The sequence below is a fragment of the Talaromyces atroroseus genome (assembly GCF_001907595.1).
Source record: "Talaromyces atroroseus strain IBT 11181 chromosome Unknown scaffold_13, whole genome shotgun sequence".
Taxonomy (NCBI): domain Eukaryota; kingdom Fungi; phylum Ascomycota; class Eurotiomycetes; order Eurotiales; family Trichocomaceae; genus Talaromyces; species Talaromyces atroroseus.
In genome coordinates this window covers 669727-695772 of record NW_017971445.1, presented here as the reverse complement: position 1 = coordinate 695772, position 26046 = coordinate 669727, and the positions used below count along the sequence as shown (strand labels likewise).

At 48.6% G+C, this 26046-nt stretch overlaps 11 protein-coding genes across 11 annotated transcripts in view, besides 1 other annotated feature; 4 read left to right on the top strand and 7 right to left on the bottom strand.

Annotated features, from left to right (window-relative positions):
- Positions 1–309: 309 nt before the first annotated feature.
- On the top strand, positions 310–1255 carry UA08_08278 (hypothetical protein; the record flags this gene model as incomplete). Its single annotated transcript, XM_020263184.1, has 2 exons — positions 310–1137; positions 1214–1255. 2 exons carry the CDS (start codon positions 310–312, stop codon positions 1253–1255), a joined length of 870 nt encoding a protein of 289 aa, XP_020116488.1.
- Positions 1256–1479: 224 nt separating this feature from the next.
- UA08_08277 (Molybdenum cofactor sulfurase) lies at positions 1480–4149 on the bottom strand (the record flags this gene model as incomplete). Its single annotated transcript, XM_020263183.1, has 2 exons — positions 1480–3995; positions 4059–4149. 2 exons carry the CDS (start codon positions 4147–4149, stop codon positions 1480–1482), a joined length of 2607 nt encoding a protein of 868 aa, XP_020116489.1.
- A 776-nt stretch (positions 4150–4925) lies between these two features.
- Positions 4926–5606, bottom strand: UA08_08276 (hypothetical protein; the record flags this gene model as incomplete). The annotated part of the gene is made up of 2 exons (XM_020263182.1): positions 4926–5450; positions 5532–5606. The coding sequence occupies 2 exons, from the start codon at positions 5604–5606 to the stop codon at positions 4926–4928; spliced, it is 600 nt and encodes a 199-aa protein (XP_020116490.1).
- Positions 5607–6291: 685 nt separating this feature from the next.
- UA08_08275 (hypothetical protein) lies at positions 6292–7835 on the bottom strand (the record flags this gene model as incomplete). Its single annotated transcript, XM_020263181.1, has 4 exons — positions 6292–7013; positions 7083–7621; positions 7680–7706; positions 7771–7835. The coding sequence occupies 4 exons, from the start codon at positions 7833–7835 to the stop codon at positions 6292–6294; spliced, it is 1353 nt and encodes a 450-aa protein (XP_020116491.1).
- A 401-nt stretch (positions 7836–8236) lies between these two features.
- On the bottom strand, positions 8237–9097 carry UA08_08274 (hypothetical protein; the record flags this gene model as incomplete). The annotated part of the gene is made up of 1 exon (XM_020263179.1): positions 8237–9097. One exon carries the CDS (start codon positions 9095–9097, stop codon positions 8237–8239), a length of 861 nt encoding a protein of 286 aa, XP_020116492.1.
- Positions 9098–9367: 270 nt separating this feature from the next.
- UA08_08273 (Nucleolar GTP-binding protein 2) lies at positions 9368–11522 on the top strand (the record flags this gene model as incomplete). The annotated part of the gene is made up of 3 exons (XM_020263178.1): positions 9368–9465; positions 9528–10260; positions 10686–11522. The coding sequence occupies 3 exons, from the start codon at positions 9368–9370 to the stop codon at positions 11520–11522; spliced, it is 1668 nt and encodes a 555-aa protein (XP_020116493.1).
- Positions 11523–12236: 714 nt separating this feature from the next.
- Positions 12237–14519, top strand: UA08_08272 (hypothetical protein; the record flags this gene model as incomplete). The annotated part of the gene is made up of 2 exons (XM_020263177.1): positions 12237–12301; positions 12368–14519. The coding sequence occupies 2 exons, from the start codon at positions 12237–12239 to the stop codon at positions 14517–14519; spliced, it is 2217 nt and encodes a 738-aa protein (XP_020116494.1).
- A 645-nt stretch (positions 14520–15164) lies between these two features.
- On the bottom strand, positions 15165–17153 carry UA08_08271 (hypothetical protein; the record flags this gene model as incomplete). The annotated part of the gene is made up of 1 exon (XM_020263176.1): positions 15165–17153. The coding sequence occupies one exon, from the start codon at positions 17151–17153 to the stop codon at positions 15165–15167; it is 1989 nt and encodes a 662-aa protein (XP_020116495.1).
- Positions 16191–16280: a repeat region (Identified by RepeatMasker using a combination of RepBase library and repeat library created with RepeatScout).
- A 247-nt stretch (positions 17154–17400) lies between the features above and the next one.
- UA08_08270 (hypothetical protein) lies at positions 17401–18652 on the top strand (the record flags this gene model as incomplete). The annotated part of the gene is made up of 3 exons (XM_020263175.1): positions 17401–17440; positions 17493–17733; positions 17803–18652. The coding sequence occupies 3 exons, from the start codon at positions 17401–17403 to the stop codon at positions 18650–18652; spliced, it is 1131 nt and encodes a 376-aa protein (XP_020116496.1).
- A 1003-nt stretch (positions 18653–19655) lies between these two features.
- UA08_08269 (hypothetical protein) lies at positions 19656–22697 on the bottom strand (the record flags this gene model as incomplete). The annotated part of the gene is made up of 1 exon (XM_020263174.1): positions 19656–22697. The coding sequence occupies one exon, from the start codon at positions 22695–22697 to the stop codon at positions 19656–19658; it is 3042 nt and encodes a 1013-aa protein (XP_020116497.1).
- A 1740-nt stretch (positions 22698–24437) lies between these two features.
- UA08_08268 (hypothetical protein) overlaps positions 24438–26046 on the bottom strand; it is a gene marked incomplete at both ends in the record, with an annotated part of 3819 nt that continues 2210 nt past the window's right edge. Inside the window, 2 exons of the mRNA XM_020263173.1 lie at positions 24438–25465; positions 25790–25855. Coding sequence (XP_020116652.1) covers positions 24438–25465; positions 25790–25855 — 1094 coding nt within the window. The remainder of the gene's footprint in view (positions 25466–25789; positions 25856–26046) is intronic.

Genomic DNA, 26046 nt, shown 5'->3' with positions numbered 1-26046 from the left:
GAAAGAAAGCTGATTAGAGCAACTGCGCCGACTGTGTTTGGAGACGAGACGGATAGGAAAGTTGGAGTAGAATATAAAAAGAGAGAGAAAGACAGCGAAGTGAAGCTTTCCTCTTGATGCGGGACGGAAGAGACCGACCGCTGGGAAACTGCCTGCTTAATCATTTATTTTCAGCCGAATCCAGCCTCCTGCTAGCCCGAACGGGAATAGCGTCCGGCTGCCGCTAAATAATTAAAATCGGCAGTCAACGTTTTTGTCTCGACAGCCAGCGAGCGCATAATCTTATCCAAGAGCCATCAACGGTGCACAATGGCCACAATGGCGGCGAAGATGGTCTCCAGGATGGCTTCCGCCAACATAGCCTCGACCAAGGGCCTCACAACCCATCGCCTCTTCACAAGGCACCTCACAACGGCCGCAACGACAAGCACGCCGAACGTGACGATTGAAGCCAAAGGCCCGAAATTGTCACCGCAAGAGGCAGCGAAACATGAAGAGAATTTAGACGTTATCTCAATGCTCCCTCCTCGACTGCGCAACTTCTTTGCCAAATATCCCCCGCAGTTTTATTCGGCAGCCGTAGCTCCTACCGAGCGCCTTCTACCTCCCTCCGATGCTTCTTTAGATAGCACTACGACCACAGAATCAGAATCAGCAGAATCACAACAAACACAGACGCAAACACAAACAACAGCAGCAGATCCTACGACCCTAGAACCCCAGAAACTGCCATCCCCTTATACCCCCTCCCGAGAAGCAAAGGGCTCAAAACGCGATCCCACAGCATGGTCCGCCTCCAAGGCCATCCTCTACAATAACCCGGAATACCCGAACCCATTCCTCCCACAGAAAAGCCGCAATAGCAAATCGTGGCGGTCGCCCAAATACGGGCTCCGGCAGCAGGCGGATCTGTGCAAATTGGCCAGGAGTTATGGTGTCGAGCAGTTGCTGCCGACGTCTCGCAAATCGACGCTTTTCAAGGAGACGCGTCTCGCTGAACGGGGTCTGGCTATCAAGGGTACTGGTATCGGTCAGAAGGTTAAGGGTCACAAGTGGGAGAGGACGATGGAGACTCGACTCGACGAGAGGAAGAAGGCTATGATGGAAATGCCGGAGATGATCAGGGAGTGGAAGCAGGTTAGTTCTTTCCCTCACACTCTTGCTCTGTTTTTTATATATATCTATTTGGAGATGCTAATCACTTTTTTAACAGAGAGGTCATGGTCGTGGATGGAAGAAGTGGCCCCGACGATAGATTGGCTACTCTTCTCTGTTGGTCCTTTAAACATAGGCTCGTTTCAATTTCTGCCTTCATTATTTGCATCACCTTTTTTGGCGAAACTTGTTCCGTCCGCTGCTAGTGTAAAAGGCAGAGATGGGAAAGGTCCGATTTTCGATTTTTCCTTGCACTGTATTATATATATTGAAAATATCAAATAAGATTTATTTATTTACTACCTGGTTGAAATTTAATTCAATTCAGTCTATGATATCAAAAGAGGGTATAACAATATCTCCAACCATAATGAACCGGTCCGTCCTGTCATTGACTCTTTCATTCGTAGTCTCATTTGTATCATCTTCCAACGCTGATAATCCAGCATGTCTACCAAAAAAGATCTTCCCGCCAACCCGTCTCGTCTTTGCCAAAGTCGACAGAGGCTCCTCACGTCTTTCGGCAGTCAGTTGATCGACGCATACCATCTGACACCGCTGGCAGGAGCCGAGGATGTCGAATCGCAGATTTTGCGCCCCAACCGTGAAAGACGACCAGGTATCTTCGACGTATGGTTGCTCAAAGCATGGTGAAAATGAAGGATATGGCATTGTGGAAGTGGAGGAATGTGGAAGGTTTTCGGCGACGACAATGTTTGCGCGAAACACGTTGGCGGCCACGGCCATGGGATAGCCATTATTCGTGGCTGATAAGCCTGTGGCTGCAATGGAGCTTTCTTTGATTTGTTCGTTCAATCTGTTCACGGATGACCGCGAGATGAGGAGAATGGGGCTCTCATTGGAAAGGAGGATAGGGTTCGATTTGCCTTGGTTCGCTCGAGAATAATTATTCGTAGCTCGCTGGCTGGTTTCTAGCGGGAAGGAGCCGGGCATTTGGTTTCGTGATATAGGATGTTGAGAAGGAGGTAGAGAGGTCCTCGCATGTCGCGAGTAACTCTGTGGGGGAAATCGAGCTAATGTACAAGGAACTCCAAGTAGGTCAGAGAAAAAGGAAGATACTTCTGCAGACGAGTAGACCTGAATGATGACTCGGTCACCACAGACCAAAGACGACTTTCGCACAGAGGAGGAGCTCTGACAATTCCCTATCTCAGCAGGGACTAGTTGTGCATCATTCCTGCGTAAGGAGATATCCAGCTGGCGTCTCCCCGTGGTGAATTCACCGGTAATGCGGAGAAATCCCCTGCCAAGGTCCAAAATGGGCTTGATTAATGCCATGCGAGGGTATCTTTTCTGACTCAGGGCAGCACCCGTGCCTTGGTGGACGATGCACCATTCACGGTCCCATTCAAGCCCTTCAGGATGCACTTGCCAGGTCACTCCTGGTGGCACAGGGAAGCCCGAGCAGCTCTTTATAGGATATACGCAGAGACTCTCCACGTAGAACCGGTTAGTTTCTGCTAATTTGATCATAGACAGGTCCATAGGCGGAGAAAGAGGAGCCCGTTCAGCGTAAAACTCCGCAATGAACGCTACAAAACGATCAATGTCTCGAGAGCTAGTCATGGCTCCGAGACTTAAGCGCAACGCTCCAGTTGGCTTGCCTTGCATGATGTCGTGTTCATCACCGCATCGCTGGCCAGCGGTGTAGTTTGCTTCCATTTCCTCGTGGCTCAAACCAAGTAGACTTGCTGTACCACCAGGATTGCAAAGGGTGCCGGATCGTATATGAATAGCCTTGACAGAAGCGAGCTTCTCAATTTCAGACTTGCCCAACCAGCCACCATTGCTATCCAAGAGATTGAGCGCAAGTATTGGACCTTGGCTGGTCGGATCCTCATATGAACAGCCCGACATGTAAAAGTTGCACACAGGCATCCCATTCGCGTGTTTAATCAATGAGAGTCGATTATATAGTTGCTGAGATAGAAAACTGGTATGAGCTGAGATGTTGGACATTGACCCATATAAGCGGTTGTGTACACGCAACGCCGAGTCCAGCGCTATTATATTGTGGAACGGAAGGGTTCCGTCTTCAAGCTGTTCATGAATAGATGTTTGCTTCTTAGCATGCCACTGGTGACCAACAGTCACCATATCCACGGTTCCTCCTCCGAAAAACTTTCGATGCTTAAATATATGCCCCGATTCTTTTCGGACAATGAGAGCCCCGAGATCAGGGAAACCAAAGATCTTGTAAAAGCTGACAACAGTGAAGTCCGGGCAGATGCGGGGGTCGCTAAGGTCCAATGGCGCAGTCGAGACAAGACTCGCGGCATCTAGTAGCGTGAAAGTGGTTTGTCCTCGGAGGTTTCGAATTTGATCGCACCATCGTAGAGGAAGTCGGCGGCCATTCATGTTTGACTGCGCAGGGTACGCAAAGAGCTTGGTGTCATCGTTGTCCTTAAAGCTAGGTTCATTGTTGACCCATTGTCGAACCTCATCGTCCGTTGTGAAGCAATGATTGCCCAGATCCGCAAGTTCTCTCACTCCCACCAGGCTGGTATGAGAATCAACATGATAGCCGTACCAGAATCCGCGCTGACCGCTACCAGCTAAGAAATCTCGTAGAGTGTCTGCCACTAACTTGATGCCCGCCGTTGCGTTGGGGACAAAGACAAGGTCATATACATCTGGGTCGGCATTGAAAAATCGTAAAGCTTGCAATCTGATGTCTTCGATACGGCTGGAAGTCAGCTGAGAAGACGCCGATGCCGAATGCGGATTGCCAAAAAGGTTCTCAGTCAGATCGCGAGAATAGTTTTCAACCAGAGATCTGGCATATAAAGCGGTGCCAGCATGATCGAGATATGTGGTGTCTAAGTCGAGCGAATCAGTATGGACGCATCACAGTATTTTATAGTAAAAAGGAACGGACCAACCTCGCAATGACGGGTATTCACGATCTCGAATTTCATCTATAGCCTCAGGATAAAACTCCCGGCCAATAATATCCAGCTTCTCATCCGCCATGGTGAGGGTAGCGAAGGGCGCAGGATAAGAGGATTCATCGAAGGATGAGTGGCGACATCAGGAAACTGTTTTTTTTTTTCTTTCCAAAGCTTGGATTAACGGTCGTCATTGGATGATGAGCGAGAAAAACGCAGCAAGAATTGCAGAAGCGATAGGTATTAATATCAGAGCGATTATCCTGTAGGATGGAGTTTTATCGTCGCATGAAGCTAGAAAAGCAGGGTCATGGCGGAGCTGGCCGACGGAGCCTTTTGCTATCAAGCGGTTCGTATAGCAATTGAACGGGGGGGTTAATGCCCGCTAGTTTCGTACATGTATATGTATAATGGAGACCGATTATTGAATAGCCAGCAGGCGAAAGCTTGGAAAGAAAAAGATGTAGCTGGATGATGAGAGAATCAGCGATGCCTTCCCGATTTGCGCAGATGGACGGCGGATGTCGCCGTTGCGGGGATGACGTCTGAGGCCCACATTAGATATTTATTTGATCGTTGTCATTCACTCGTGCTAAGTTACATACATGCTGTGCAATATTCACAGGAAGATTCATAAAGCATAGAAATACATCCATCCATCCATCCATCCATCCATACATACATACGTCAAGCGTTGCAAAATATCCAAAATCAAGTCATTGCACAAGCCAGGAGGAACGAGAGATGGTGTTCCCACTGGCGACGAGAACGAGCAGTTCATAATTTTTGCCTCTATTTTAACCTTTTTTTTTGCCTGTTATTTGCCCTTATTTCTTTTTCTTTTCTTCTTCTTCTGTCATCTCATACCACATAATTCCGTCGACTGCCTGAACGGCTGCGGCTATGGCGATGGCCACGACGACTGCTATGGCTGCGACGACGCACGACCGTCTCCCTCGCCACGGGCTCTCCCCTGTGATGGTTGAAGATGAACAAGGCCCAGATAGCCGAGAAGAAGAAGAAGACGACCTCCATAATGCCCATGGCGAATGAGGCCTTCAGCATGGAACACGTCTTATTGAAGCTGGGGGTCTCGCCGGAGTACACGATCGAGCCGAAAGGTCCCAGCGAGACCGAGGCGGTGGTCGCATCCCAGCTGGTGCAGTTGGCGCCGGCAATGAAACGAAGCTCGTATACGCCTGCGATCAACGCGCCGAAGAAGCAGAGATCGAGGAAAGCAACGAAAAAGGCGGAGCGGCGAGTGCTTCCAAAGCGAATCAGGGTGTCGAGACACCAGAAGGCGGCGATGGTGCTGACGATGAACAGGACCAAGATGTACGCGGGGGTGAGCTCGTTGGCATTGAGGAATCCATGGACGAAATATGCCTGGCATTATCGTGAGTATACTGACCGACCTAGCCCTAACTCACAGACCACCACCGCGGAGAAGAGATGCATGTAACTTACCAGCATACCAATGATGGGGATCAGAAAGACGACCTCTGACAGCCGCGTAAAGATGAAGAACACCTCGGCAATCATGTTGACGACGGTCAAAATAGGGTGGTGATGCTGCTGTATGTAATCTCCCAAAAGGGTAGTTATGTACGTCTGGCGCTGGTAGTCGTAGTAACCAGTCAAGCCGCGCGATAAGCCCCCGCTTGTCAACAGAGCAGCAAGCGATCTGCAGTGCTTTTTTGACAGTGGAAAGGGGAGAAAAATAAAGGACAAAAATTCCAGAAGGAAGAAGTTTAGCCAGATGACGAGACCGTGCAGATGCCTCTCTTTAAATCGGAGAAAAATGCAGGAAGCGATCGGAAGTTTTGTGGTGGGAGGCTGGGAGGTTGGACCAGGCGCTGCTTTTGACTGGCTGGGCCGCGATATGAAAAAGCGATGGCGGGTTGCTCATCCCAGCCATGCACGTCAGCCTGCTTAATGATAGTTATTAATCCCTTTTGTTCATTCTGTTCATTCTGTTCATTATGCATCGGTCTAGATGGCGTGGCCTGCAGCATTATCAGAGTCAGTATGCAAGCAGGCTTAGACTGGCCAATCAGCAGCCGCTCTGTATACAAGTGCCGGCTAGCGGTCACGATGCCTCAAAAAGCAATCCACCATCCGGTCTCCAATTTAAATTTTGTATACTAATCTAGCAAAACCTCCAAGTAAATACCGTTAATTTCCAACGCTGCCAGAGATATTCAACAGATTTATTGTATGCTGCACATCACACCTCGCCCGCTAGTTGCCGCTGTCCAATCCCAATTCCACTCTCAACGACAACGTTGGGCGGGCTATCCAGGTGGTTAGAGGAATGATACGTAGTATCATACGGTTGGTACGCTACTGCTGGTGGTGGGCTCGCAAAATTGGGACGTCTCCGGTCACGAGGGGCAGTCATCTCATAGCCGACAGGTTCGTCCTCGCTCGACGATGAGGAATAACTGTCTCTATCCCTGCGTGTATTGCTGCCAACAGCAGCTGCTAAACTTTGTTGTTGCTGAAGCACAGACTGACCCGAGATTTGCTGACTTGAGTGAGTAGCCAGCTGCTGGCCCTGAGCATAGATTGGCTCGCCGCCAGCGACACCGTCGGCATCATTACGAAGAGGCAAGGCATCCTCATGGTCGTTATAGACTGCTTGTGGTGGAATAGCGGGCTCTGTACCCCAGCTTCGGATCGGATATGCTCTTCCTTTCTTCCATGGCTCGGACAAAGATGGGAAGTATTGCCGATACGCTATCCAAGCACTGAGAATACCCAACAAGGAACCAGTAATGACATCAAATGGATGATGGCGGGCATCCATTATTCGACTCACAGCTATCAAGGAAGCAGCAACACAGGGAACTATGACGATGATCGTTTTCCAGACCTCCCCGCGTTTGTCCATGATATGCATTTTCCCACTGAGATAGAGTGAGAGATAAAACAAGCCGGCAAAGGAGGCTGCGATAACATTGTGTCAGCTATGGCAAATAATAGTAAAAATAAGACTCCAGACAACTACAGGCTTACAGCTACTATGACCTGAAGGCCAAGAACGAAACCCATCCTTGATAAGCTTGGGGTCTCCCTGGCATATGGTCGAATTAGACAGCCCATAAATAGGAGCATCATGACTGCCGGGCGCAGGCTGACAACGATCAATCAAATCCGGCCGCGGTTTTCCGCAGGCATTTTTGAGAATCTGCGTAATGACAAATGCCATAGCTTGAGCGAGGAACAAGCCCAAGATGCCGCAGTTCATTTCCCATAGTCGATCCTTGAACCTGTAAGGGCCCCTAAGCTTCCTTCTTCGTCGTCGTCGTCCAGACACCCCATCACTTGTTGACGGCGATAATGATGAAGGCTTATGGTGGGAAAAAAGCCCGTCTAATACCAACGTGAAGAAGATGATGATGACGAGTGGCGCGAGCAATGAGATGAGGATTGCTTCCTGGATGGTGATTCGCTCTTTGACCGCGTAGGGATACTGAAGGCTTTTGTTGTCCAAGGAAAAATGTTGGTGAAAGGGCTCAATCAAATCCAGCTCCCAGAATCCAATAGCAAATGCACTGTCGATTTCCTGGTTAATTTCGCTCACCTACGCAGATCTCAAGTTTAACGACTTACATGATGAATACATAGTCAAGGATATATCTGCATCGTAAAAAGGCAAATCAGCAAAATCGCGCAAATGGTTTAAAATCTTGAAGCAACATACGAAATAACAATCCGAGGGGCGAGACGCTTCTTGGAGAAGGGCAACTTCGTCGGAAGCTGAGCCATGACTTTGATGTGCCGCGGTGCCGTGACGACCTCGGGTGAGTTTCTTTCTCTAAATGCAAATTCAACGACGCAACGTCTGTTTTTTTATGTTAGGGAAAAATAACGGAAGTATGGTAGATAGAATAAATGGATGCCTGACAAACCCAGCATCGGCGGACAAAACCCAAGCATTGGCGGCAGTGCAGCAGACAATTGCAGGTGCACAGACCTGATCCACGGGGGACCATTCTTTGGTTTCTGGCAGGAGAGGACCGAGCAAAGAAAAATTGCAATTTCCAGGGTCTTTAAAAATAGCAGCAACGATTCATTGAGATGGTGGAATGATATACAAAAAAGAGTATGTGGTCTGAATGGCCAAAAATCCGAGTAGGATAGATATAGTACAGTGTTCAAGGAAGCCTCTACAGCTTTCCACCAGTCATCTCCTCAACCACCTTGCTCATCCTGTCTTGCTCGATTCTCCATCGGCCAACATCGTCCCTTGTCTGGTTCTTCACGATATCTTGGATGGTTGGCGGAGCACCCTTGGCCCAGACGTTTGTGCCTATGCCGCTGTCAGACAGCCATTCATCCCCGCCGTCCTCGCGGAACTTGGCCTCGATCTCCCGTGTGAGCTGCTCCTCGGTAGTAATAAAGGTTCTGGCGTTCATATAAAGAGTGTGAAGGTCGTTGTGGCGTTCTGCGGATTTCTGAAGCTGCTTCTCCAGCACGCGCTCGCGGGACCGTGCAAGTCGTGCATCTCGGTCTGGATCTGGTAGGATTCCATGCTGTGTCTTTAGAGCCTGTATGACGGAGGGATTTGTCAGGCGTTCATCGTCTCGCTCGGGTTGTCTCAACACACGCTCTCGTCGAGCCTGCTTCGCTGCGCTGCGCCGCGTCATGGCCGCGTCTGTAGTCTTCTTTCGTTCATATAACTCGAGCAGACCTTCTTCCAGGTTCTTTCTCCGGGACGCTGCCATCTTCCGTTTCCATTCGATAGACTCGGCGTTGGGATCCCCTTTCTTGATGATTTTGGGCTTGCTTGGTTCGAGCGTAGCAGCAGAAATGTATGCCGGCGTGGCCTTATCCGGGCGACGGGCAGGAAATATTTCTCGCGGCACAGGGAGAGTGCCCTTGACTCGGGGCGTTGGAGGTAGATCTGGCTGCAAAGTTTGGGGCACTTCGATGTAATTCGGCGATTCGGGGCCAACACGCAGGTTGGACGAAACAGAGAAACTGCGGACCTGCCTTGTAGCAGCCCGATAGGTCCTGGAGAGTGACATTGTGCTGTTGATATAGTGTGGATTTTTCACCAATTGATGAAAGTCCAAGAGGTGAACAGCAAGATGGCTCCTTCCCGCGAAGTTGCTCGACTGCCAATTTTCATGGACGTGGCCCGTGCACCACTAGCTCCGGTCGGCGTTTAATTTTTTTTTAATTTTCATTTTCTCCCTCTACCCGCCTTCAACTCTCTTCTCTCCTCTCTGTACCACTCCTCTTCTCCTCTGCCCTTTTTTGTCAACAAGAGGAGAGGAATTAAAAGCATCATAGCCATGGGTACCGGAAAGAAGGAAGCCTCTCGCAGAGAGCGCCAGGGGAAGGTGGGCGATGGCATGGCCAATGTCCGCACCAAAGGCGAGAACTTTTATCGGTGAGTGAGCCCATGTTCATCTCAAGTCGGATACCTTTTTCTTTTCTAATATGGCCGTGCAGCGATGCGAAGAAGGTCCGCCATCTTAACATGTACAAAGATGGCAAGGCCAAGCACGACGCCGAAGGAAATGTTGTCAAAGCTGCTTCGTACCAGTCGCGAGAGCTCCCCAATGCTCGGATTGAGCCAAATCGCAAGTGGTTCGGCAATACCAGGGTGATATCACAAGAGGCATTGACTTCCTTTCGCGAAGCGGTCGCCGAGCGAGCTTCAGACCCTTACCAGGTGCTTTTGAAGACCAACAAACTGCCCATGAGTTTGATCAGAGACGGTCAGGAACTCAATGGTCTCAAGCAGCATCGTGCCAAGATGACAATCGAAACGGCCCCTTTTGGTGACACTTTTGGGCCCAAGGCTCAGCGGAAACGCGTCAAGCTTGATGTTGGCTCGTTGGAAGATCTCGCTGGAGAGTCCGTCAAGATGCATGATACATACCTGGAACGCTTGGATCAAGCTAAATTGTTAAGTGGGAGGTCCGGTGAGGATGATTCCGAAGACACACCTATCCTGGGAACTGCTCGAGAACATGTCTTTTCCAAAGGCCAAAGCAAGCGCATTTGGAACGAACTTTACAAGGTGATCGACTCCTCAGATGTTGTCATCCACGTTCTGGACGCTCGCAATCCTGAGGGAACAAGATGCAGAAGTATTGAAAAGTACATTCGTGAAGAGGCTCCGCATAAGCACCTTATATTTGTTCTAAATAAGTGTGACTTGGTCCCTACAAAGGTAGCTGTAAGTTGTTTCCACTAAAATATCCCTGCGATTGTTTTTTTTTTAAGCACCCTTCCCCCCTTTTTCCTTCTCATCCGGCCTATTGCCGGTGCCATTGCTAAGTCAAGGCTTCTTCCTTTGCGCAATATTTTTTTTCTTTTGCCGATCTCAATGGAAGTTTTGTCTGTTACAGCTTTGGTAGATTGACGCTCGTCCGCCGCCCAAGCTCTTTCTGAGTTTTGGGTTGACTGGGTTTCGTTTTGAAACGCTGTCGCAAGGATGTAGTAGTGCTTTGTTTAAGAGTTGAGCTCTGAATGCTATCAATATGATGGCCTTTCTTGTATCAGAGCTCTTAGTAACATCTCACACATTTCCACACATTTTCTCTTATATTTATGGTGTTTTTCTTTTCTACTCAACGTGCACAGGCTAACTGAATGTGCCAGGCTGCTTGGGTGCGCCATCTTTCCAAGGACTACCCGACTCTTGCTTTCCATGCTTCCATCAACAATTCCTTCGGCAAAGGATCGCTCATTCAGCTGTTGCGTCAGTTCTCATCGCTTCACTCCGACCGCAAGCAGATCTCCGTCGGCTTCATCGGCTATCCTAACACAGGCAAATCTTCGATTATCAACACTCTCCGAAAGAAGAAGGTCTGCACAGTGGCCCCAATTCCTGGAGAAACTAAAGTATGGCAATACATTACATTGATGAAGAGAATATATCTCATCGACTGCCCGGGAGTTGTGCCCCCGAACAGCAATGATACCGAAGAAGACATTTTGCTTCGAGGCGTTGTCCGAGTGGAAAATGTTCACAATCCCGAGCAATATATCCCCGGTGTTTTAAAGAGGGTACAGAAGCGTCACATCGAACGGACTTATGATATCAAAGACTTTAATGGAGATGCCATAGAATTCCTTAGCGTACTGGCTCGTAAAGGAGGCAGACTTCTACGAGGCGGCGAGCCCGATCTGGATGGTGTTGCTAAAATGGTGATCAACGACTTTCTCCGAGGAAAAATTCCTTGGTTTACGCCTCCCCCTCATAGTGCTGCAAATGAGGATGAAAAGATCGAAGGCAGAGATGGTCGCCTGGGAGAAATGTCCCGAAAACGCAAGAGGGAAACAGCAGCTCCGGCCTCTGAGGCAACGACCTCCGAAGCAAAAGACGAGCAAGAGTCTGGAGAAGACGATGATTTCGAGGGATTCGACGACGACTCGGAATCAGAGGGAGGAATACACGTCTCGGATGATGAGGAGAGTGAAAAGGGCGAGGATTGAAGCCAATCGTCTACTCGAGTTTAGTGCTTCATAATTTTTTATTTCACTTTGAAAAGAGGCCTTCTAGCCGAGTGCCGTCCGCCACGCAATCCTGCGTCGAGCTTGCTGCTAGGTCTGCTACGTTTACAGCAAACCAGCTCCGCTTGGCTGCATATTCCGATCCCGCATTTTTTCTGTCGAACTGCGTATTGACAGCTTGACACGTACTTTGGAACCAGCTAGAGCTAGAGACACTGCGGAGACTCCCTCGGGAGCATGTATGAGCTGGCTAGGAAGCAGCAAATCTGCGACTCCGTACAAAAGAGGAGGATGATGTCGCCTCACTGTTGTGCTACCCGTGATACCTAACTTATTGACGACCGTCAGTAACACAAATCAAGTCAAACCATTCAAATCAAATCCGATTCTAGGCCAGCGTAAGTAGTAACTGTCTTGAGAGCGTAGGACGAGCCCGCATCATGCCTGGGCGTTTTCTTTTTTTTTTTTTTTTTGGAAGTAGATCAGCTTCGCTACGGAGCTCACGTGGGGCACTTCGTTCTTCAACATCTCACAACAAACCAACACAACACAGCACAACAAGACTACTTGTCGATTTCTTCATTCCATATTGGGCATGTCAGAGTATTTCCTCCAACAATGTTCGATCTAAAAGACCGTTCCTCTCTTATGAGAAGCGAGCAAAACTCTCACTAGTCGTCTGAACTGCGACTGACCATGGCTGATGACGCACCGCGGTCAATGTCAATTGTTCCATACTCTTCGAATCGCGACATCGTACTGTTAGTCGTTTTATTTCCTTTAAATGTATTTGTGTATCACTACTGACCTCTGGGCTCTTTACAAAGCCGTCACAACGATTCTGTTGTTGTGCTCGACCGCGACTCTCAACAGCTCGTGCTCCGCAACGCGAGCTCCAGCAATGGCGACCACGACCTCGACTTGTCGGAATGTCCTTATTGCCACCGTCCCATGCGTGGTCGCGAAAATGAACCAGAAGTGCATGGTCCTGCCCAGGCGGATTTCGTGAACCCAGAGTATTTCCGTCTTCTGCACGACAGCGTTTCGAGTTCTGCGGCATCGACTCCGCCACCTCCCCTATCGCCGCGTCGACGTTTCGCTCAACCAACTTTGACGGATGGCTCAATTGGAGCTTCTTCGCCTTATGTGGAGCCATCTTCATCATCTCATGGGATCTCCTCTACTGCCTTTAGCCAGGGTTATTTCAAAAAGTTCTTTGTCGAGGAAGGCGAACTGGGCCGAGGAGGAAAAGGCGTCGTGCTTCTAGTCAAACATCTTCTTGACGGCGTCTCGCTGGGCCACTTTGCTTGCAAACGCGTGCCTGTTGGTGACGACCATGAATGGCTGGAGAAGGTCTTGATAGAAGTACAGCTTCTGCAACACCTGTCACATCAAAACCTCGTGTCGTACCGACATGTCTGGCTGGAAGATTTCAAAATCAGCCCGTTCAGTCCAAGCGTGCCTTGCGCATTCATTCTACAACAGTACTGCAATTCCGGCGATCTTCACAAATATGTTGTAGGATCCGTCCCGGCTTCCGCGACTCCGCAAGAATTGTTGAAGGAACGCCTTCGGAGGAGATCCAAAGGGCAGCCTGAGATACCGGCGGATTTGGCAGGTCCTCGCAGGCTCCATCTTGAAGAGATTTATTCTTTTTTCAAGGATATTACGTCTGGAATCCGCTTCCTTCATGCCAATGGCTTCATTCATCGCGACCTTAAACCCAGTAACTGTCTGCTGCATGATTCTGGGCAGGAATTGAGGGTTCTTGTCAGTGACTTTGGTGAGGTGCAATACGAGAATTCCGTGCGCAAATCAACAGGTACTACGGGTACAATCTCATACTGTGCTCCGGAAGTCTTGCAGAGAGAATACCCCGATGGTCCGTTCGGCAACTTCACGTTCAAATCCGACGTGTTCTCCCTGGGGATGATTCTCCACTTTCTTTGCTTCGCCCAGCTTCCCTATCACAGTGCAGACCTGATTGAAGAGAAAGAAGACATTGACGAGCTCCGAGCTGAGATTAGCGAATGGAAGGGGTTCGACGAATCACTGAAAAAACTGCGTCCCGATCTACCAGAGAAACTATACACCATTTTGGAGCAGCTTTTATCCCTGAACCCCAGCCACAGACCTACTGCGGACGAGGTTCTAGCCAGTATTCAGGCCGGCGTAACTACTGGCAACGAAAGCCGCCGATTTGGTCGAGCAAACTCCAATAGCTCTGAATTTCCGTCCAGCCATAGAATACAGCCCGTTGAGTCACCAATCCATGCTAACCCTCGGTCATCTCGCTCTCCAACTAAGAATATGCCACGAAAAGCCGGTCCTCTGGCTGTTCGATCACCGGCCAGATACGAAACCAGGAGCGTTACTGCAAATGCGAATATGAATGCGAGTAGCAGTAGCAGTAGTGGCATGTCATTTGACACAAACTCGGAAAGCAATCAACCGCGCAGTCGAGAACAAGATTTGATTCTCCGTCCTCGATTCCGAAGCCCGCCATCCTCATCACCGCAGCGTGCAGATGTCGATTCAAGTGACACGCATCGACGACATACGCACCCCATCGTACACAATCCTCTGTCATCTACGAGCCTGTCTTCCCCTCCTCCGTTATCACCGCCACGACTACTACCTCTTCCTCCTCCGCCAGCACCGCCAGCGAGTTTTCTAAACAGTAACGCATACCTATTCTTTGTCCCCATAGTAACCCTCGGAATCCAAATCCCAGTCCCCAACGCACGCCTCGTGCTGTTCGTCGTCAAGCAGATCTTGATCTCGCAGGCCTGCATGCCCCTCGCCGTCAACCCCTGGGTATACTATCCATTATTCACTCTTGCAGTCTTGTCCTTGCCCCTTCAGGGCTTCGGAATACAGCTACTTTCGCTTGCAATTCATCTTATATTCATGGCGCTAGGTCTCCGGACGGATAGTATTTGTGTTTGGGGCACATCATCTAGAACGCTATTCAGATGATCGCCATCAATCTGTTCAGCATGCTATTTTTTATGTTTTTTTTTTTTCCCTCTCCTGCATTGCACGTATTATTCCTTATGGAACCATGAGTTTATGCAAATGTATTGATGACGGGGAAAGTTTTCCTATGCATATACTATAAGTTTACCATTTCATGACGCAGTGAATCACGATTCTGTAAATATAAATTCCATCTGACCCACGGCATCAATATTATTTATTCATTCCTCTCTCCATCTCGGAGGTCCATTCTCTCCATCTAGTCAAAAAAAAATTATGTAGAAGGTGAAACGGACCACGCCTCCATGATCTCTCTTCCAACACCCTCAATAAATTGAAAGTGGCGCAAGACGAGTTATGGCGCAGTCAGAGAGCCTTCTGAATACTTATGTATTTTGATATCGGAACTTTGTATTAGTGATCGATGACATGGATCAAGTCAAAGCACAGTAGAATGTTATGACGGATTGTTATTGTCGAGGACAATGCGATCCTTCATAACGGAAAATTCCTTCAGTTTTCAAATAGAATAAAAAAAATTGCATAAAACAAATCGGGTTGTTACTAAAGTATAGAAAGCGGAAGAAAAATGAACTGATCATTTCCGACATATATTGATATATAGATAGATAGATAAATGAAGCCTCACGGACGTATCCTCGCAGCTTTGAACTTACTGACTTTCCTCTTCGGCTGATCGTTCTCATCTAATTCATAAAGCTCGTCCTGCGGCTGCTCATAATCATCATCTCGCAAAAACCCGCCACTCTGTTGAATCTTCAGATTTCGACGACGATAGAACTCGGACGCGACTTCCTTGCGGTGTATTTCGTCGTCGATTTCGTCTGGATCTGGCGGCAGCACGTCCTGTCTGTCCAAAACTGGTGGCCGTTCAATGAGTGTTTCTGCGCTGATCTTGCCCTCAGGGGGCTGTGGCTCGCTGCGTGTAGAAGAAGAAGATGATGATGTTGCTGCCGCTGCTGCGCTGAATATGTCTCCAACTTTGCCGGAAATAATGGGCTGAGAGAATGGCTTTGGCTCACTGGGTCGTGCGGGAAATAATGTGATAGATGAAGCCGTCGGGGCTTGGTCTGACTTCTTCAAGTTGGATTTTTGTGGTTGTGCTGTATTACCACCAATTGCCGCAGTACTCGAATCGCCTGGTGTTGGAGTGCCGTCATTTCTCGCAGATTTGAATCTTGATGCCTTCTTCTTTACAGAAGCAGGACCAGTAGTATCTTTAGTAGGACCTGATTTTGTGGTGGTAGAACGCTCGACGATGGACTCCGATAAAGGTGCAATGTCCGGTTTCACAACGTCGATTTTGCGTTCAGATTTCGGCTTCGATGATGCTGGTGGCGTTGTTGTTGCTGACTTTTCTGGTGCAATATCGAGTTCTTCGGCAAATGCAACTTTCTTTTTTGGTTTGTTCTTCTTGTCACCTCCACCTATCGTTTCTTTATTTGTATCCTTCTCGATCGTGACCCTTAGAACACCAGCCTGTGATGTCGGGGCAGATGCTGCTTCTGCTTCTGCTTCTGTCGTGCGTATCGTTTCTGCAGACATGTTCCTAGCAGGTCCCAAATTGACAAAGCCACCTGCCTTGAGCTTCTCTTCTAATTCCTTCATCTGCTGGTGGTATTCCTCTGTCAAGACTGATGAAGTTGTGCGCCCATATTCGTCCTCTTCTTCGTCTTCGTATTCATCATCGTAGTCGTCATCATCATCATCATCATAGGATACATCACTGCCTTCCTCGTCCATTTCAAGCTCTGCAACGACCTTGCCTACTTCGTGGAAACTGTACTCGAGCATCTCCCGGCGAAGCTTTGCGTCTTCGGGAGATTCATCGACTTCAGCAAGGGGGGCTTCCGAGTCTGAGTCATCGGAGTTCTCAGCATTTGTTTCCGCAGTTGTAACAACCGTATTTCTGACCAAGGGTGCTGTTTTTGCTTGCTCCTTATCAGGTTGAGTGGTCACTGGACTCGAAGGCTTTCCCGATTGCGAATCCGTCTGTGCTTTGCTCTCGATCTTCGCATTCACTTTGTCACCGCCATCAACCTGCTTCTCGTCCTTAGAGTCTTCCGGCACCTCTACACCAGCTTTCTTAAGCGCATCCATAATCTCAGGTGCGCGGTCTGCGGGTGTAGAGAGCTTGCTAGAGACGACCTCCCCATTCTCATCCAACTCTTCAAAAATGTCGGTAACAGCATAATTTTCCGTGGCGGCGTTCGGCCCAGGGCTTTCAATAGAAAGCAATCTATCCAAATCGGCACCTGCAGTTGCTAAACGTTTCTCAATAGTGGCAACATTCTGTTTAACATAATCCAGTCTCCTTGAAATCTGCTGGACGACCTGATCCCTAGATCGCGCGATGTTTCCCTGTTCATCGCCAATAAGGGCCTTGACTTCCTTCTCGTCCACCACAGTCCCCTCCAAATCGATGCCCACTTGCAGCATTTCAGCACTCGTGCAGTCTTCTGGCAAGTTCTGTAGCTCGTCTCTCAGCCCGTCATATTCGGCTTCCCAGAGTCGCCAGTTGTAGAGAGATTGTCGGAGTTTTCGCACGTTCTCTTCGAGGTCGAGCCGCTGGCGCTCTAGCTCGTCGAGCGAGTCACGTTGCTGAATAGCCATGTTGCCGCTGGCCCAAGGCGAGAAGCCAAAGTTGGTGAAGCGAAGTGATGGAAAACAAGATGGAGGGGTGAAACCGTGAAAGACTGCTGAGGAGGCAAAAGGAAAAGCAAAAAAAAGGCGGGAGGCAGCTCTGATTGGTCATCTCAACCCGAGCTCCGCGGGCAACTTCCGTAGCTCCTCACCATATAGTTAACATCACTCCGCCAAAGCTCACAGATTCAACAAAGACTGGGTCGTATAAGTCAATATGGCTGACCTGGATGGTACATCTCGCCGCGACGAGGACGGTAAGCATTACTCTTCACTAAGTCACCGGCATATAAGCTAACCATGATGCAGAGGTGTGCCCCATCTGCAAGTCTTCGAGATACCTCAACCCCGACATGCGCTTCCTCATCAACCCGGAGTGCTATCATCGAATGTGTGAAGCCTGCATAGATCGGTTGTTTACTTCAGGACCGAATTCATGTCCCGTCGTTGGTTGCAAGAAGACATTGCGAAAGAACCGATTTCGCACGCAGACCTTTGAAGATATCAGCGTGGAGAGGGAGGTTGACATTCGCAAGAGAGTGATGGGAATGTAAGCTTATACATATCTAGACATGTAGCACATGTGTGATACGTAACTTACTGACACGAGCAAATCCAGCCTCAACCGTCGCGAAGATGAATTCGACAGCAAACTCGACTGGGACAACTTCCTCGAACAACGCGAGACCATGATCATGAACCTCGTGACGGGAACAGACGTAGCCAAGACCGAAGCCGACCTGAGAAAGTACGAAGCATCAAACCTCGATTCCATCCGGGCCAACAAAATGCGAGAAACGCAGGAATCGTCCTCCTTCCTGGAACAGCAGTCATTCGAACAAGAGCAAGCGCGTCTACGCCGCATGGCTGCGCGGGACGAATACGAAAGAGAACACCGCGACCTCCTTGCAAGCCGCGAAGAAACACTCTCCAAACTCGCATCCGGCAGGCCCAGTGACGCCGCAAGTATTGCACGAGAGGGACAGAAAATCCTACTCAAAAAGTCATCCGCGCGCCGCAGCGAAGAGGAAAGACTGCGCCAAAAGCAGGCCTCGCTACGAGGCGAAAAGAGCAAAAAGCAAAGCCTTCTCGCGACTGCAGTTGCAGACGCAGACGCAGACGCAGAACCAAGCCTTATCAAGGGTCTCAAGAAAGTCTCCATCCCAGAACCAGAGAAACCCTACGATCCATTTGGTGGTTTGGAGCCGGGCCGACGAGATTATTACGTCTTACAGGACCATTACCCATCTTCATGGCTTGAGCAGGCGCGTAACAATGCTACGTTTGCAGCAGGCGGGTTTGATGTCAAGGAGTACTATTCACGCACGCTCCTCGAGGCCTTTGCTGGTCTAGGCTGTTTTATTGATGATGAGGTCACGAAGCGTGAAAATGCGAAGAAAGCTTCAATAGCTACGAAAGGTGCTGCACAGCAAGCTGCTACTGTTAGGGCATCGGATGATGTATTTTGAATTTTTTTTTTTTCTTTTGGGTTTCCGTTAATGCTACTGCGATCTATTGGGTTATATTGATGGGACGGGAGCTACACGCATAGCGATGGCGTTTGATTGATTGACTTCCATTTTAAGAGTTGTTCTTTTTCTCTTTCTTTCATTTTTTCAAAGGGCAAGGGATTTGAAACAGATGGCCTTGACTTACATTGATCGATCGAATTTTGAAGGTTATTCTATAATGAATGACTAATGAATTCCAAGGCTGTCATATTCGATGAATTACTAAAGACGAGAGTAGAAGTAATAAACTAACATTCAGCATATTTGTTGATGATACACATACAAGACAAACTTGAGACCAGAAGATTGTAATCCATGCAATGGAAAGACAGACAAGAAATGAATAAGAGACGATATAGAGAAATGAAAAAAAAAGAAAGGACAGAACATGAATCAGCCAGACTCCATCCAGTACAAGATGCACTTATTCACTGAACGCCGCGCGAGAGAAAAGAAATACAGTTGTGTAAACGAATCTGCCTCGTGGAATCCGCTGTTTGATGGCTTATGCTTGTTTGGTGAAAGAAAAACATGCCAGGGAGGTGGCGTTACAAAGAAACGATGGGGGAAAAGAGAAAGTAAGATGTTGTCAACATCTGCCTAAATGAAAGCTGAGAGTCAAAAATTGATCTGACAAGTATCTTCCTTGACACCACCGCGATTTGTTCCTTAATCAAACTCAAGAATTCCCAATTTCATCGTGGACATACCCCGAAGTCAGTCAACACGAAGACATGAGAATTCGAATCCAAGATGCAGGAAGCAAAAGAACGTAGTATAAGAAATCAATAGTAATGTCGACACGTCCACTGAATGAAATTCCTCTAGTGATCATCAAAGGACAGGGACATACACCTCTCATCTACAATGAGAGATCAGTCTGGAACCTAGACTTGATATCACGAAATTCAGTGTCTGACTCGGCGCTTGTGCAGGGCGATAGAAACAATCGAGTCGTTCATTATAGGTTTACTGAGCGCGAGGTATGGCGCCCAGTAATATCGGCAGTGCTCTCAAACCCTTCCCAAGGCAATTCATCGTCATAGTCGTCGATATTGTCGACTTGAACTGGGAAAGATTCATCTGTGGCATCAATCAATTTTCCAGCACCATGGACGTCAATACCGATGGACTGCAAGGTAACTTCCATTTCTTTTTCGGTCATTTCATGTCCATCTTGTTTCTGTCCTTCAAGAACATCGTACAAAGCGTAAATTTGATCGGCTTTGGTATCGATCTCCTTGAGCAGCTTCTCAATCTTATTGGAAAGAGACTTCCTCTGTCGTTTGCCAAGAGATGCATCATGCTTGGAGAAGGAGCTTTGAGCTACTGCCAATTGCATTTTGAGGTGGGAAAGCTCGTCTTCAAGGCCCTTGAGAACAGTAGCTAGCGCTACAGCCGGTGGACAAGACGGGCGAAGCGTCGGGTCTTCATTGTGAATAGATGGCTCAGGCATGCGCTTAGAGACTGGGACAGGTTTCGGTATGGAAATAGTCTGGCGGTGGTCTTCCTCGTGCTTGTGGGTGACCCCTTCGGGTAGGAGACGCTTACAGACTGTACAGTTTCTGCCATCATGACCAGCTACACTATCGAGGACTTTTTGAGCAGATTCAGAGAGGCGAGCAGGCTCCCGATTCGTGGTTTCTGGGTAGCGGAGAGTGATGTCAGGTAAAATAAAAGCTGATGTCAATTCCGGAATGGTTTTCTTGCGCCGAGTTTGGCTTGAAACTGAGTAATCAGAGTGGCGTCTGCGACGTCCGGCAACACTGTCTTCGCAATCACCTTCGTCTCCATTGTTAGTCGTAGGGTTCTCGCCAAGCGCAGAAGATGGACGTGCGGCCTGAGTCTTCGGTTCTTTTAAAGATGACTTGCGAGGAGGATCCGAGGCCACGCGTTTGGCCGTCGATGCGTTGACAGATTGCTCTCTCGTGATTGTCAATTGGTGCTGCTTACGTGCAGCCCTCTCGGCTTCGAGTCGACGGCGCAATTTGGCAATTTCGCGATCGTCAATAAAACTAAGGACGGTAAAATCTTTGTCTGCACCAGTCTGGTTCTTCACGTTGTCCCGAACATCCTCGTTGAAAAGTTCGGTAGTATCTGCCTCCTCGACAATGACACGTTTGATGCGTTGCTTTCCAGTGTTGGGCAACTTTCGTCGCTCGGTCTCTCCCGATCTGAAATGTGCCGTAGATCTAGTGGCCGATTCCTGATTCCCCGTAGCAGGTCGAGACAAGTTGAGGGAAAACAATTCCTCATCTTGGCGTTCTTTTTCCATTCTCGAGACTTCCCTCTCTACCATGCTAAGAACCCTACTTTGAGGATCATCCCGCGTGGAGTTGTTTTGTTCTTTAGATTGCCCTCTAGCACGTGTGGATCCGGACGTCCTCTGCGTGTATCCATCATTATTATCGGTACTGATGGTGCTATGTTCTGTGTGCTGTTGGGTCTTCGGGAGCGATTGGGTGGTTGTGTCGTTTCCGGCAAGTTGACGAACCAAAGTTGATAGCTTGGTTATCTGAGATTTGAGTTCCGTGTTCTCATTCTTGAGTTTTTCATTCTCTTTATGCGTGTCTTGGGTATTTAAATAAGCCACACCTAGTTGTGTAACAGCGGAGTCGCGTTCTTGAGCCAAGGACTTCAATGCTGATTCATGAACTTGAATCTTTCGGTCAGCAATATCAAGTCTGTTCTGTAGAGCCAAGTTCACCGCTTCGAGTTCTGAATTATGTGTTAGCACGCCAGTCAGAAGAATAACCTTGTTGGGGGTTTGCCTACTGTTTCTATCTTGCATTATCTTCGTATTGCCTCTCACTTGATCGCCATCCTCGCCCCCAAAGAGTTTGAGGCGGTCATACTGCTCCTTTTGTCGACGCGCTTTCTCGACTTTCAACCCATGGTTCTCTTGGCGAGCATCGTCAAGTTTCTTTTCTGCCTCGGATTTTGCAAATTCCAAGTCTGCGACTTTGTCTTGCAGGAGTTTCAGGGAAACAAAGAGAGCCTTTTCATCATCGGGAATAGGTACATTCTCCAGAGGAAGATGCGCTCGTGACTGTGATGCATCGGCATCTGCGATAGGGGGAGAGACGAAGCGTGTTGTACGAGGTTTGGCTTGACGGGTGAAAACAGGGGTACCGTCTTCATAGACACCTGAGACTAGTTCGGAGATGTTTGGCAGGTCCGGAAGAAGAATTGATCCATTTGTCACAGTGTCCAGAGTGAAAGTAGGGTTTGGGGCAAGGTCGCGTTTGCTACGACGAGACTCTCGAAATTGCGCGTCGCGCGACGCCGAGTCTACAGCAGCTGCGATTTGGGCTGACACGTTTCCAAACCGAGTGGTTCGTGTATTTGCTGGAGGGGGATTCTGAGGTCTTTCGTCGCTAATAACAGAGCCATCATATGTTTCACGTGCCCTGGCGTGCATCTCAGAGAGTGTATGACGGGCTTCTGCAGCACGGGGCTGGTTTTTTGAGCGGCCAGGCTGAGGGCGCGGGTCGATATTTTCTTTTTGCATCTGACTTGCGCGTCTTATTTGAGCATCCTTGCGCAGATTGTCGCCACGCTTTGACGCGCTGCGCATTGCCGACTTGGGCGGGGTGCTCGTCACGGGATAATCTAGTTTTATGGCGGGTGAAGCTGAGCGGACACTGTTCTCAATGCTCATCATAGAGTTGCGAGAATCGTCACGTCTATTTTGGGAGGACTTTTTCATGCCTCGACCAATCTCAACGGAGATGTCATCTTCGGTATCATCGTCATCAGGTGATGACTCCACGTCGGAAAACTCGGGGAAAGCACGGTTGATGGCAGAAGTGTCGATGGTGTACTCGGGGTCGAGTCGTGGCGACGTGCTTTTTGTTGTTGTTGTTGTTGCTATTTTTGCTCTGTGGGGGTTGCCTGGAATACCGGGCAGTTCATCGCTATGGTCAAGTTGTCGAGTTGAGACGAGAGCTTCGTTTTCGGGGTCAAAATCTGACATGGTCAAGTCGTCATACGGACGGGCCATACTGCAAGTTGAACGCGCAAATAAGCAAATAAGAACAGACTAGTAGAAAGGCTGGTCCATACGCCAAAGATCAATATGGAGCCTGCTGTTTGGTGTTGATGTTGTGCTTCTCTCGCGCTTGCAAGACGCGTATGCTATGTTGCTGCCAAATGAGAGGAGCGACACCAATGGCAAGGGATATGAGGAACGAGGAGAGGCAGGGGCTGCTGGTATTCCGGTTGATTCAAGCCAATGGAGACAGCATTGGGCGAGGAGTGTCGGTGGACAATGGAGGATTGTTTGCGCGAGGCGTCGTTTCAATGTTTACGGCGCGGGCGGGTCCTTCCCAAACAGTGCAAGCGCGCCGTTGGTTCGAAGCAGATCACCCAAGCTACATTTCATGGCACACTGAACCAACTATAGATACTGTATTTTTTAAATATTTTTCTAGCTTGGCTCTACCAGGGATAATCTGCCCATCTATCTCGTCTACATAAATGATAGCCTTCCTTTGTCAGTTATAAATTGTGCTAAAAACACTGCAATTTTAGTCACACAAGACTCTGATTCGTCCAAATCTTTTCAAATGAGAACCTAATTTTTTGCACGGTCTGCCTTTGATGCTCTGCGAATCAAACAAAAGCCATTAAACAAAAGCCATTAATGGGAGCGGCAACTTTCAGCCAATGGTCTCGTGGTGTAACGGCTCAGCACGTAAGGTTTTGATAACCCTAGTTTTCTTAAGATGGGGGTTCGACTCCCCCCGAGACCTGCCCTCAAGGTTTTTGTCTGAAGTGTTTTTCTTTTTTTTTTTTCTTCCCCTTTAGGATTGATTCTTTTAACAAGCAAATCTTCGCCAGTCGCACGAAGGAATCTTGTGTGTGAGGGGACGATTGCTGTTACATACTTCTAAAAAGGGCAAAGGGGGAATAGACAAAAAAAGAACATCAACTGTTATTGAGCCAATAATAGATAACTGAATGATATGAATTAGGATCAAGCATTGATCTGAGGAATACCCGGCGTTATGGATCTGTGCGATGGAAACAATCGACCAGTCTTCTGTCACGCCTAAGTTGGGATCAGCCGCTGAAAAGGTTGGATAAAACAAATGGCATGCCACACGGGCATTGAGAGGACCACGCAGCAGAGAAACATCGCGAGGTCGTTCGACGGTACGAGACGGATAGAGAGAGACTGAGGGAATAGGGAAGATACATGTGTGGAACAAATGCTACTTATAAAAGAGCGCACACAAACAAAGAGAAATGAAAAACACCGGGAATTTCCTCTATGTATTTATCTATCATAATCAATATCAGATTATTTATTGACATCCTATATACCTATCTACCTAATAATCCCATCCAAATCACCCGTTACATAACATAACCTAACCTCGCTTTTATAAGGAAAACAAAACAAGCAGAGAGACAGATAGACATGGTATCATGACACTTCACATTCGAAGTGGAAAGAAGGAAAAGAGAAAAGGAAAAAGGAAAAAGCGGTCCCTTTGACGCTGTTCGTGTGCATCATTAAGATAAAAAGAGTATTGGAAAAGATCCAGATATGCCCAAACGCCCAATGTTTCAAATTGTTACCTATATCAAAATCCTTTCAGATGAAATAAAGCCCCCCATTGAGCATCCCGGCCAGTATATAATCTTCAAGTTGGTAAGAATGAAAGAAGAAAAAATATGGCGATGTAATCTATGTTTTACATCTTCCGATCTCACTGCATGCCATATGTCCAAGTTCTCACGAAGAATTTGATTGTGTTGCCTCGCTGGCTGGATGGGGTGGATTCTCTGGCCGCTCCGAGCTTGGCTCGTGGGAGCCAGATGTGAGGGTGGTAGTAGAAGTGTTGGTAGAGGTGTTAGTGGTTTCAGCAACCGGAGTAAGCGGCGCGCTAATAGAAGGACTGGCAGTATCGATACGGATTTGCGGAAGCATATCTGTCAATAATTGTCCTCTGGTACCTGAAATGGGACTCTCGTAAGCGGGTGCTTCACCCCAGTCGTCATAGTCATAACTCGGAGGAGGGATTTGCGCAGTGCTGAGATCTCCTTCGTCCACTTCGCCCGTGGTGTTGCCATCGCCGGAGTGAATGCTAGCGCTGATAGTACTAATTCCAGACACGGAAGAACGAGCCTGGCTCCGAACGGTCAGGATTGACTGGGTGGATTGGCGAGAAGTTTCCAGTAGGGGACGATGGTCAGAATCGGCCGAGTTGGCTCGAATACGCGATCCATCGTGACGCACGTGCCCAATGTCGGCATAGCTCACGGAAGCGAATCGTTGGTGACGATCTCGAGACTGGTGCTCAGCCAGCATGGCACTAGCACTGGGTCTATCGCGATTTTGGCGCGAGGCCATACTGGCCCTGCTTAATTGCATAAGGCGTTCTGTGTCGCCTGCAGCGCGGGCTTCTTGGCGCTGTCGTCGGCGTTCATCACGTTCGGCCAGTTCTTCGCGGCGCCTCACTCGGATCTGATACAAAGACTCCATTTCTTCCTCCCGACGATTCTCCTGTTCTTCGGCCGTCTCGGGGAATTCAACGACCAAATCCATCCCGCTACGCTCTCCCTCGCGTGCAATCACCTGTTCTTCATCCTTTGGAAGTCGACTATAGGAAGGCAGTGTAATGATGGATCGTATCGAGCGTATGGATTGTCCGCGCTGCGGGGGGTTCGAGGAGATATCATTGCGTGCGGCGGCGTCAGCGATGGGAGTTGCTACATTGGTCGAGAGCGTTGTGGTCATCTGTCGATTATGCTTCGCAACACCTGCAAGTTTTCAACATTAGCCGGAGAGGGTTTTCGATTCGGGATTATATCAAGGAGAGATGATACCTCTTGGTGTCCATTTCCACCAAAGATTCTTCAAATAATTCCCAGGAAGAAGTCTCGGTTTCGCTTCTCTCTTTCGTAGGCGTCGTGCAGTCATGAATATCAACCCTGTCGCCAAAAGAGTAAACCCGACAACAATAGCAACCTATGAAAAGCCCACCCCCAAAGCCAGTCAGCAAATTACCCTGATTGGGAAAAGGAAAGAAAAAAAAAAAAAAAAAAAAAAAAAAAACACGAGAGAGAAGGAAGAAGAGCACATACCGTGATGCCCGTCATGGTGCCGGTAGCCATGCCACTCCGGACAGCAAGACGCTGCCGGGTGGGTAACTGAGGAATGTACATTCTTGTGACTGGGCCAATCGATGAGGAAGTATCATCACAGAGCCATGGGGATGGCTATAGCTGTCGAGATAACTCAAACAGAGAGATAGATGTATAAAATAGGTATGGACAGTGGAATAATAAGATTGTCTCAGGTCTCAGAGCGGTCTCCGGGCCAGCCAGTCTAGCCCCCCCCC